General features: G+C 50.3%; 2 protein-coding genes across 5 annotated transcripts in view; both read right to left on the bottom strand.

Annotated features, from left to right (window-relative positions):
* Nucleotides 1-43: 43 nt before the first annotated feature.
* On the bottom strand, nucleotides 44-6,773 carry TNFRSF6B (TNF receptor superfamily member 6b). Of its 2 annotated transcripts, none has more exons than XM_057366084.1 (5): nucleotides 6,670-6,773; nucleotides 5,776-5,906; nucleotides 4,898-5,276; nucleotides 2,600-2,794; nucleotides 44-501 (listed from the first exon to the last, which is right to left on the bottom strand). In XM_057366084.1, exons 2-5 carry the CDS (start codon nucleotides 5,815-5,817, stop codon nucleotides 224-226), a joined length of 894 nt encoding a protein of 297 aa, XP_057222067.1. In that variant the 5' UTR covers nucleotides 5,818-5,906; nucleotides 6,670-6,773; the 3' UTR covers nucleotides 44-223. The 2 variants fall into 2 exon arrangements, with proteins under 2 accessions (XP_057222067.1, XP_057222066.1); XM_057366083.1 differs by lacking the exon at nucleotides 6,670-6,773 and adding an exon at nucleotides 6,409-6,607.
* Nucleotides 6,774-10,418: 3,645 nt separating this feature from the next.
* The window catches only part of RTEL1 (regulator of telomere elongation helicase 1), a 45,163-nt gene continuing 43,713 nt past the window's right edge, over nucleotides 10,419-11,868 (bottom strand). For 2 of the 3 annotated variants that reach the window (XM_057366070.1, XM_057366072.1), the window contains exon 36: nucleotides 10,419-11,599. In XM_057366070.1, the coding sequence (XP_057222053.1) occupies nucleotides 11,525-11,599 (75 nt within the window). In that variant the 3' untranslated portion in view covers nucleotides 10,419-11,524. The remainder of the gene's footprint in view (nucleotides 11,600-11,868) is intronic. The other variant, XM_057366073.1, reaches the window with a different exon arrangement.

Below are 11,868 nucleotides of genomic sequence, written 5' to 3'. Positions count from 1 at the left end.
CCCATCCCATCCCATCCCATCCCATCCCATCCCATCCCATCCCATCCCATCCCATCCCATCCCATCCCATCGGCAGTGACCCAGCTGCCACGCCACAGTGCCACTCCATCACTCATCTCTCACGCAGCTTTTCAAGTTACGTTTGGAAAGATGAATAAATTAATGAAGCCTCAGAAGATTAAAAACCAAAACAAAGAGCACCCAAAAAGTCCAGTTCATGCTCTCAGGGCAGCAGGAAGCGCTTGCGGACCTTCTCCTCGATGGAGTGGAGTTTGACCACGCGCAGCGCTTTCAGCAGCTCCTTGGTGACCTCAGAGTGCTCCTCCTTCTTGTGAGTGAGGAAAGCTCGGAATTTCTCCTGGAGGGCTGTCCTGGTCCATGCTGCCTGCTTCTTTGGCGAGCGCTCCAGGATCTGCTGCAGGCGYTTTAGCTTCTTGACGGGGATGTTCTGATACACCACAAAGTCTATCATGGCTTGGTCACAGTCGTCATCTTCTGCAGCTGGTGGGGGAAACAGCACGGAGGTTAAAGGGACACAGGAGAGYATGGCACAGCCCTGCCAAGGCTCTCTGTGGGACATCTGCCCATGGAGCTGGTGAATTCCCCATGCCTGGAAGTGTTCACGGCCAGGTTGGATGGGCCTTGGAACATCCTGGTCTAGTGGAAGGTTGGACTTCCCATCAGTGACGTATCCTCTATGGGGCAGTTGGAAAACAATGTGTAAAAGTTTCTGGAGAAAGTCAATATACCTGTTTCATGCTCCTCCCCATAAAGGAGTAGAGGAAAAGTCCAGTCAGTAAGTATTTACACATTGTTTTCCCTGAAAGTTTCAGTTTTGCCRCACAGATTTGTAAATCGTGTGACGGGACCAGCCAATCAGGGYGCTGGGACAGATCCGGCCCCAGCTGGTGGAAACTGCTGGAGTGCATCCAGCAGAAGGAATGAAAACAGAAAGAATTTTCAAGAGGCCAAGGCCAAGGGATTACTCAATCAGGGAGAGATCAGCCCAGTTTCATGCCATTGCAAACTGGGAATGGTTTCACTGGTTATGGTGGGGTGGGTTGGGCTCCACTGCTCAGGCTCTGCCTCTCCGRCAGGCTCGGGTTGATGATGAGCAGGTCCTTGTGTGCCTACTGAGTGGAATCATGATGAACTGGAGTTAAAAATACCCTTCAGTTCCCATTGCTGAGCCCTCCTCTCTCTAAAAATATCTGCAAAGGGCCTGTGTGGCTGCGGGGGCCGGCGCCTGACGCACGTGCTGCTGACGCTGCCGTGACCTGACCGTCCCCCACCCCTGGGACCGCATCCCAMTGGTGACGGAGCTTTCCATTCTCTGTGTCGGGATCACGCTCCTGGCAGGGAGCTCCYGGTGTGAGTCAGGCTTTGTGAGAGTAATGTCTGGGCTGGTGGTTCCAGGAGAGGATGGAAAGGCTGGAGCTGCCAGGGCGGAAGAGCCTCCACCAGACAGGAGAATCTTTTAGAGTCATGGGGTGTCCTGAGTTGGAAGRGAYCCACAAGGTTCAKTGAGTCCAACTCCTGGCCCTGCAYAGACAACCTAAAAAYCCTACAAWGTGCYTGAGARCTTTGGCCAACTCTGTCAGRCTTGGTGCCATGACCACTTCCAAGRGGAGCCTGTTCCAGCACCTGACCATCCTGTGGGTGAGTTTTATTGAAGCTTTTCTACCAAGCTTCATCCTGATGGAAAAATGACATGTTGTCATACTGGAACAAACTCCTCTGGATATGACAAAGTCCCCATCACTAGAGATTTTGAAGACATGGCACTGGATATTCTCATCCAGGCTCATCTTCCCATGAAAGGCTGGGCCAGATGAATTTTGGGAGTCCCTTCCTATGTGGGCTTTATGACTGATCATGTATTTGGAAGCTCAAGGGTCCAGGTTCCCTACCACCCAGATCAATGGATCAATGGAATTTGTTTCCCATGTCTGTCAGGGTGGGCAGTGGTTCCAAACAGCTTTCAGCCTCACTTCAACCAGCATCTGGCCCTTGGGATGGGTTTGGGGGCCCTTGAGATGGTTTTTCAATCTCTTTTCACTCCCTAACATGGGGAGGGAGCATGTTACAAAGCACCCTTGGAACATAGCCTTTTGCTCTGCTCTACAACTTTTCCCCATTCTTTTGCCAAGAAAAGTTGAAAGAGATGCTCCTTGAGATCCCTTCCAACCCAGRATTCTGGGATTCTCTGGTCTGTGCTTTGTCTGCTCCTGCCCAACCTTCCTCCCCTGCCATGGCTCAGCATGATATCATCTGCACCTCACAGTGATGTGGTTGACACCACGTCTCTACTTTTACACCTGACAGGTCAAAATCCACCCTACACTGGTGGCTGTTGTGGCTGTGGCTGTTGCTTAAGCCCAGCACCCTGTCCTTGCCCTACAGGACTGACACTGGAGGGAGATGACGGGACATTATTTTATCCATAATTATTATTAGTTATTAATTATAATTAATTGTGGATCACTCCATATATTTACAAGACACTTCACATCATTTTGCATCTAAACAGGAGCAAGTTAACAAAGGTTGTTCTTGCCCTGGCAGCACTGTGGCCCTGGCACCCAGAGCTGCAGCTCACCTGCTCCCTGTGTGCTGTTGCCTCTCCCCAGTCTGCAGGAGGTGCAGAGGGTGTCGTGGWACCTGTTGCCCTGCACATTGGTCACCTTCCCCTGCTGCTCACAGTCCTGGTGTGGCTGGCACGGATTGGTGCTGGAGTTGGAGGAGAAGAAGCCRGGGGGACAATCTTGGCACTGGGTGTCCTCGAAGGGGGTACCTGTGCATGGGGAGACAACGGCACCGTCAGGAGCAGAGGCAGGGGCTGGGGGTGATGCCAGACACCATTTGAACATGAGGGTGATGCTTTGGAAATGGTCAGTGCCTGTACTTCCCCAGGGAATTGCATGTCCCACGTAGGGCAAACAGCAGTGCTTCCCCCAGCCTTCCCCCAAGCCCGTGCTGCTTAATTGTCACCAGCCCCCAGACACGAGAGGACAAGAGAACATCTCATCTGCTCTGAAAAGGCCACCTCCCTGGTGSGAGCCAGCAGCCAGGCTGGAGATTGAGCTGCCAAAGCAGCCCTTTGCTCCCGCTGGAGCCAGCAGCTCCCAGCCAAGTGAAAGTAAAAGTGTCTGAGGAGGTGAAAGTGCTCGGCTGCGCTGTCACTTCTTCCCCGGCTCTGGGCCAGCCCTTTCATCGTGTCATGGGGACAATGCCACACAGGCAGGATTGCACCAGCATCCTGCACGTTCCCTGGGAGCAGATGGAAGGGCCCTGGAGGCAGCAGATTTCCCACCCTTTCACATCCTCCTCACAAATCAAGTTACAAATAGTTTCTACCTTGTTGCACCCCGCTTTAGGCTGTTGCTTTGGCTTTCCCAGGGGAAGTCTGATATTTCAGGCCCCTCCCAATCAAAACTATTCTATGCCTCTAAGGCTCAGCTATAACTTTAATACCTGAGACACTATTTGCAAGTGGGAAATTCCAAATAAGTTGTTTGCCCAGAAGGACTACACATGGTACAAAGCCCTCACCCAACCCAAATACCAGCGAGCTCTGCCCACAGCCCTCAATCCACAACTTCCCCATCAGACACCAGCACTGGCAGCCCCAGGGCTCTGCTCCCCATGCTGGACAATCAGTCCTTGCTGTGGTGTTCAGGTGGCTGAGCTGGGTGCAATCCTCCCCACACAGGAAGCCATTTGCAAAAAATAAGTAATAATAACAAAACCCAGCTTCTCCTCACATGCCCAGCTTGCTTGCACAGCTCCTCAGTCCTACACCARCCCTCCAAAAATATTTCATGTTTAATTTCAAAGGACTTGGAGATCTTCTTCCCCTTTTGCTGCGTTACTGTGTTGTGTCATATCCTATAGAAAATTAAACCCAAATCTTAACCATCAACATCAAGCATTTCCCTTCTGGCTGGAGAGTCTGGAGCTCTTCCATGTCAAGTAAGGAAGAACTTCAAAACATCCATGCTTCAAAAGCCTCCCTATTTCAAAAACCTCCATATTTCACAGCATGAAGCAAGATGCTGCTGGGTTTGCTGGTGATGCCCACACTGGTTTGCTGTCCCCTGCTGGGGCTCCCAGGCAGAGCCTGGTCCTCATCATTGATGAGTTTACACACATTCAGAGCAAMTAAAGGACCAGAGAAATCTGTACTCTGGAAACAACAGGAAAATAAMCCCCCTAAAATCTCCTGGGACTTAGATCGCACAAGGAGATGGAGTCTCAGACTCATGAATCAAAACAAGGCTGATTTTATGGGTTTGGAACCYAGCTGTGTGTCCATTGCCTGTTTTCAACACAGTCTCTCCAAATTGCTCAATGAAAGCCCATAAAACCCAGCTCCAGAGCTGCACACATCCACCAGCCCTGCCCTTACATCATCAGCCACCTCTTTCAGTTTCCATAATCAGCATTCCCAGCTCCTGGGCTGCCTGTGCAAGGGGAAGAGAAGAGATGGAGGCTCAGGAAYAGCTCAGGACTTTGCCACGTGCCCATGGAAAAGGACCAGCAGCTGCTCTGGGGATGGACAAGTCACAGCCTGGCTCTGCCCGTCGTGGCAGCTGAGGCAGGTAACTGGGATTGGCACATCCCATCTACGTGTGSTGCTGGGGATTTCAAAGGCTTTCAAAGTGATAGCTGGGGGAAAACCCAGCCACATTCCTCCACGGAAAAGAAGGAGGATCATGCCGGCGGGGATGGCACTGCGCCAGTGAGCTAAGAGAGAGTAGGTCAGGCTATGGGCAAGCATCGGCCGCTGCCTTTGCCTGCTGCATTTCCCCTTGATTTTTATCTCYAGCGGAGATTTTGGGGAGTGACGAGAGCCTGCGAGGATGCAGAGCGCCCGCGTGGGCGTTCGGGAACTTACCCGGCTTCACAACTCCAGAGCCCGGCGGGCACTCGGAGTGCCTGATGCAGAAGTCCATGTCCGAATAGTAGCCCTGCTGGCACTGGCAGACGCGGTTGTGCGTGGCATTGCACTGCTGCACCTCCACCTGCTTCTCGCCGCAGATGACGTTGCAGTAGCGGCACTTCTCCAGGTAGTTCCAGTACTGAGTGTAGTGCAAATCCGGGCAGGGCTCGCACTCGGTGGGGTTCTCGCTGGAACAGTGCTGCTTCACGTAGGTCCCCGGCTGGCACTGCTCGCAGGTGATCCTCTGGCTCGTCACAGCATCCTTCCATTGGTACGTGGGACGGGCACCGCAGGCGAGCTCGGCCAGCAGGAGGAGGAGAGAGGGAAACATCCACTGCAGCAAAGACAGCGCAAAGAGCCCTGAGCTCGTCCTCTGGCAGAGGCGGGAGCAGCAATCGCGGCTGCTGCTGTTACAGAACTTGTTATTGTTGTGAAAGCAAGAAATTGTTCTCCCTCCCTACGCTGTCCCCAGGACCAGCCGCTGCCCCCATGTCTCCCCTTCACCCTCCTTTGCCATCCCAAGTGATGGAGCATCCTTCCCAAACCCATTTACGATGCCTTCACAACACAGTTTCCCTCATTCAGATTCCGAAGCAGCTCCAGCACATTCTCCTCTTTCACCCTCAGTCAGTTCCCCCTCATTTGCAGCGAGACAGACCTTTGCAAATCAAGAAGCAGAAGGGAAGTTTTCCAAACTATCAGATAAAAAGTGCTCTCTAGAATCTTTAACTCATTTTGGATGCTCAGGACAGGACTGAATCCSAGAGCTTGTTCATCTTCCCTTTCCTTTTCAGAGCATGCGTGCCCAGCCTGACAAGCAGAAGGTACAATACCTTGGATGGATGCCTCAAACTGGGCACGTGGCAGGATGGCATCACAGCGAGGGCTTCCAAGCGCCGGGATCAGGAATCTGAGACGGAGAGGGTTCCTCAGAGGCTGGTGCTGGCTGGGCTGGAGCTCCTCTCTGCAGCAGCAGGTTCAAAACAACCGGCCAGCGTTAGAACAGTCAGATGGGAAAGGGCTTATAGGGAAGAGTTGATAGGGAAGAGTTGATAGGGAAGGGCTGATAGGGAAGGGCTGATAGGGAAGGGTTGATAGGGAAGAGCTGATAGGGAAGAGCTGATAGGGAAGAGTTGATAGGGAAGAGCTGATAGGGAAGAGCTGATGGGAAAGACTGGGTTTCCTCGCCTGCTTTCCTCCCCGTCAGCCCTTCCTCCGAGGGAGATGCCGGCTCTCCCCAGGGCAGGGACGGAGCAGAGCCTTATAGCGGCTGCGAGTGGGAGGCTCTGACCGCACTCCCGGAGGATCCACGCACGGGCGAGACACGCCTGGGGGAGGGAAATCACCCCTGGCCCGAGGGGGAGCAAGAGCTGGTGGGAAGGCAGCCGAGGTCTCTCTTTCCTCCCCATCCCCCTCCTCATCCCCGTCCCCTTCCCCTTCTCGGGGACCGGCTCCGCTCACCGCACCTCCGCCCCGCAGCTCCGCACCGCGCCGCTCCCCGCGGCCGGCAGCACCTTTATATACCCGTGGGAAAGACCCCGTTTGCGCAAGAGGAGGGGACATCGCGGCTCCGTCCCGGTCCCCGGGCTCTTCCCAATTCCCCGATGCGGCAGCACCGGCTCCGCTTTCCCGTCCCGGCGCSCTCCCTTCACCCGAGCGCCGCTTTCGCTCTCGTTTCTGCATTTGCCTCTACAAGTGACTCTTGCCGAGATATACAGTTAATTTACCTGTGTGGAGGAAGGAGGCACGTGGGATTCGCAGTTTTTCAAAGCTCCGTAAGTTTTACARGGGGTTGGTGAGGAGCGGTTTTCTGGCGAGGGGAAAGGCAGGGAAATTCCCGAACAAACGTTCTGATCCCCGGCTGGAAATGCCAAATAATTCCCACTAACAGCAATTGCCTCTCGCTATCGGGGCACAGTTTGCCCCACCAAAAGCACGCAGAGGGGCTGATTCTGGCTGTGGTTGGAGGCAGTGGAAGCGGTGGGGAGGATCCTTCCAGCTCTGCCCAGGGGCTCCGCGACGAGACCCCATCCCACTGCCGCGCCCTCCGAGGGCACCGACCCTGCCAGAACTGCCCCCATCGTTGGTGCTCAGGCTCTGCATTCCTAAAGCCGGCTCAGAGCTTCACCTCTCTCAGGAGCACGGASGATGACACCAACTCCAAGTATAACACTGAACACTTAGAGCTACCTTCTCGTGAGACAGCACCCAGCAGCTGAGGAGGTCAGCAYTTAAATCCCTTACACGTAACACTGCCGTAAGTCTTGGACCCTGAGAATTCAAATGAAAACTGACCTCAGCCTCGCAGGTACAGCCTTGGCAGAGCCATGGGAGTGAGTGCGTGTTCCAGTTCCTTGTGCTTCACACAGGACTCCTGCACTTTGTCCTGCCCTGTCTCGCCAGGTTCCCTCTGAACAGGTATCAGTGAATTGTCAAACCCGGAGCACAGGCTCAAGAARCAAATGCAAAGTCTCTGGAAAGATGAGGGAACCACAGCGAGGACCTGAGAAGATGTAGAGGTTTTTCTCCTCAAGAGTCGGCGGCCAGCTCATTTTGCAGATCATCACAGAGAATTAACAATTCTGCATTTGCCTTCTCCAGCAGGAGAACAAGCCTTCTGCCTCCAGCTCGCAGCCACTGGGGCTRTGGATGGAGAATCTTGTGGAGTTTATTCTGAATCCTCCTAAAGATCAAACCTTCAAGAGCTGAACACACCATTCACCAAGAAAATTAAACCCAGCTCTCTATTACCTAGAAGGGGAAGGAAACCCCAGTGGTCAGGAGGAATCCAAAACTCCTTCGTAAGAACAGTTTCTACCCACCTTGGTTAAAGAAAACCCTCTGACTCCAGCAGGAGCCAAGGTGGGGTCAGTACTTTGGTCCCACAATGGGGTCGAGGCTCTGTTTGTTTGCACTTTACACAGAACAGGTGATGGGCTGATTTTTCACAGACCACCCCAAAGTTATTTTTAATTTTAYCACTTGCTTATCTTGATCCCTTGTAGCTATCCAAAGCAATCTTGATAATTTGTAACTCATTTTTACATAATCCCTGAGCCAAGGACTGCCAGGACTTTGCTTCGTCAGTGTGCATCAGCTAAGGAATTAATCAGCTAATCTCCCAGCACTGCCGTGGCACTGAGGCACAGCCCTTGAGGRTATTTTCTTGGGCGAAACTCACCACTAGACTGAACCCAGTAGAAAGCCCTGCTCTGGGCTCACCCAGCTGGAAAGTTTCAGTGGGATCCCTCTGCCCGAGGCTCGACCATCTGAGAGCCACAGAGGTTTCCTTCTCCAGGGGCAGAARGATGATTTCAGTTTTCCTTCCCTGGATTTCACACGGAACCCACAAGGTGTATGAAGCCAAGGCAGGTGCTACGTCCTGGATGGCACCCATGGCAGTCCCTGTGTCCCARCCATGCACCTGCTGGGATGGGCACAATGTGCTGGAAAACTCTGAGTCTGCAGCTCCTCGCTGCACTGAGATGCCTCATCAACAATTATTTCTGTTGTGAATTAGACAACGGCAAAAATGTGTCAGGTGGACACTCCCAGAGAGCAAAACATCACGTCAATGAGACAGAAAGGGCTTCCCCAGGCAACTTCCACCTTTTAGGGAGATCAGAGTCTGGTGGAACAATGACCTTCTATTAACTTTTTTCAGTCTGTTCTTTTGTTGGTCCAACAAAACTCCCAGAATAGATTTGTGGGTCACTGCCTGATCAGCAGAAAGCAACAACATAGCTCACTATGGACTCTGACCCGTGGAGGAAGCACAGAAAAGGAATYCAGCATCATATTCCCGTGGCTCTGACTTCACTTTCCCATACAGGGCATCATTTCACACTTCAGGGTGTCCAGCAGCACCACCTTCTGAAACTACTCTTGCAAAATAAGGTTTCTTGTTAATATTCAAAGAAAATTCTGTAAAGCAAAGAAATCCCTTGCTCCCCATCAATAATTTTGCCCGCTGCAGACAGGGCTCATGTCTGTCCTGATAAAACATTTTGCTTTGCTGTTTTTGTTCTCTCTTGTGAGTCCTTTCAGCCTTTTTTTTTGGTGGGAAAACAACCAGCAGGAAAGGTTTGTTCAATGACACGTCACTAAAATTTCAGACAATGTTCCAGATCTAGTCATAGCACTGCAAGGCAGAGGAAACAAAAAAATTAATAGCTACTTCCTTTATGATCTGTAACCCATGTGTCATTTGCTTCCGAAAAWCAGCAAGGAGTGTCCAGGACAGGCTTCTGTCCCCTCGAGCATTAATTTGCATCAGTTCCTCTAAGCACTTAAAGCAATACAGATTTTTCTGACAGTTCTCTATTTCACTTTCTGATCTTTGTAAGYAATGAGCTGTCTCAGTCTCTCCTTGTAAATTCAACAAGTTTTCAGATGACAGAACAGTCCTGATTGCTTGGGACCCTTCTCCTTCAAGGTCTCATGGAATCACAGAATGGTTTGGGTTGAGGGTGATCTCAGAGCTCGTCATCTTCTCCCATCTCCAGTACACACGAGCATTTATCTGCCCTGCCTGCATCACCCACAGCAGGGATCCATCCCCAGATCCACGGCAGAGCATCCTCACTGCACCAGAAACCACCATGGAGGGTGGCAGAGCACTGGGACAGGCTGCCCAGGGAGGTGGAGGAGTCTCCATCTCTGGACAGATTCCAAACCCACCTGGATGTGTTCCCATGTTCCCTGATCTGATGACCCTGCCTTGGACTGGATAAGCTCCAGAGATCCCTCCCAACCCCAACCATTCTGTGAATCTCCTGAGGGCACTGAGATATTCCCAGCATTGTTTCTCTGCCCTGTCTCACAACAGAGCATCCCCAGGCACGAACAGTCCTTAGACAAAACCTGGAGAAAGCACAACTTTACAACTACTTTAGCTGAGGGAAAGAAAAGCATGATAATATTTGATTCAGCCAATCCCACATGCTTTTTAAAGTATTTCCTTCGGTCTTGCTGGACCTGGCAGCATTTTTGCAGCCCACAGCAGATAATTTCCATCAGCAAACCCGACCAGAGCCATGGTATCAGTGATCCTGAAGATGCTCATGGCTGTGCTGTGGTTTCCCTCCAGTGGCAGGAGCAGTCAGCTGCAGCTTCCCCAGGAGAGACCTTCCCAGCAGARCAGGCACTGAACTACCCCCCAATAAATGACATTTTACTGCTCACAGCTCCCAGCCTCACTCCAAATATTCCTCTGTTCATTTTTACAGCATATCTGTATTTACATACACTTTCCTGACATTTTCCTCACTTATATTTGAAACACCCAGGACTTTATTTGCATCATTTGTTCTTGTTTTGCTGCACTGAATAGATGCACAGCTAAAAGGTAATATTTAYTCACAGATTTAAACATGACAGAATACATGATAGTCCAGAATTACCTCAGTTCCTGCCAGAGTCTTTGTTATTTTAATTGTTAATTAAGTACAAAAATTCCCATTTCACTGCCAGCAAGTCTGAGATTTGAAATGACACTGGGTTTGAATTCTACAACCGGGGGAAATATGAACCTTTATTAAAATGCAGCTCACTTTTCAATTTTATCAATTAAGGATAAAATTTTATTAACAAAATTTTCCAAATTGTATTGATATGAAAATAACCTGCAGGGTATAACCTTTCCACTTGTTCGTACCAGGACCATTAGGGCTCAATATCCAATATTTTTATATYTTTTTTCTAAATTCCTTTCTTGAAATCAAACCAGATGCAATTTAGACAAAAAGGTTTTATTTTAAGTCTAATTTACAGTAGCTATGGAAGGCTTAAAATAGATACAATTTTTTAGGTTAACCACTTATACCCACTACTCACAGAGAGTGGATAGAATTTTTTTTAGTTTGAAGTTTTCCATCATTTAGTTCCTTTTTCTTCTTGGATAGCAAATCAGATAACACAGGCCCATGGAAATACCAGCTTTGAGTGAAGAATAAAGACTCCTTAGAAGCATGTTCCAAAAAAATCCCACCACGATGGATGATGGAATCAGGCTTTGGGGTGCAGAGCACATGAGATGGAGCTTTTGCTCACCATCCACCACTGGAATTCATCTGTAAAAAATGATCCTTTCAGCATCTTCTGCTACTGGAGACAGTGGCTGCTGCCAACCCCAAACAGTGCATGTGAATCACCTTTTCCAGGAACACCAGTGTGGCAGGGATGGTAGTTTGCCCTCCTTAGGCAGCTCAGTTCCATTGTAGTGGCATTCCTGGGGTTTTTCCAGGAGCTGGTATTACATAAACGGCCCATAAATGACAGCTGCCTCCAGGATATAAAATTTCAGCCTAAGACTGGCCACAGGAGGACTCACAGGATTAAGTAAGTAAAAAATTAACATTCTTAGTTCCAACAGAGGACAATGTTTTGCTTTGTCTCCTGCAGTGAGACCTTTCAGATTTGATCATCTTTGTCAGAAAACAATCCATGTTGGTGCTGAGCTTGTAATCCAGAGGCAAGAATCACTGAAATTTAAAGGAAACTCCATCCTGCTCCTGCTCAGCCAGAGCACAGCCACTGCCTTCTGCTGGCACAAAGGGCTTCCTGCCCTTTCTGTGGCTGGGATCATGACCARAAGAAAGCTTGGATTACTCGCTTCTTCTTCACATCACTGTCACACTTGGGGCACTTCTTCACCACCTGTAGAAATCAATGAACAGAGCACATGGATAATGTACATGAAATGCCATAATTGGAGGGAGGTTTTGTGTGGGGAGACAGTGACAGGACAAGGGATAATTGTTTTAAACTGAAACAAGGCAGTGTTAGATTAAACTTTATGGAGAAGTTTTTTTACTCTGAGGGTGGTGAAGCACTGGCACAGGTATCCCAGAGAATCTGTGGCTGCCCCACCCCTGGAAGTATTCAAGGCTGGAAGCAACCTGCTCTAGTGGAAGTTGTCCCTGTCC

This window comes from Malurus melanocephalus, unplaced genomic scaffold (assembly GCF_030028575.1).
Source record: "Malurus melanocephalus ecotype Western Australia unplaced genomic scaffold, MMel_1.1 scaffold_59, whole genome shotgun sequence".
Classification (NCBI taxonomy): domain Eukaryota; kingdom Metazoa; phylum Chordata; class Aves; order Passeriformes; family Maluridae; genus Malurus; species Malurus melanocephalus.
This window is presented reverse-complemented; position numbering and strand designations above follow the sequence as displayed.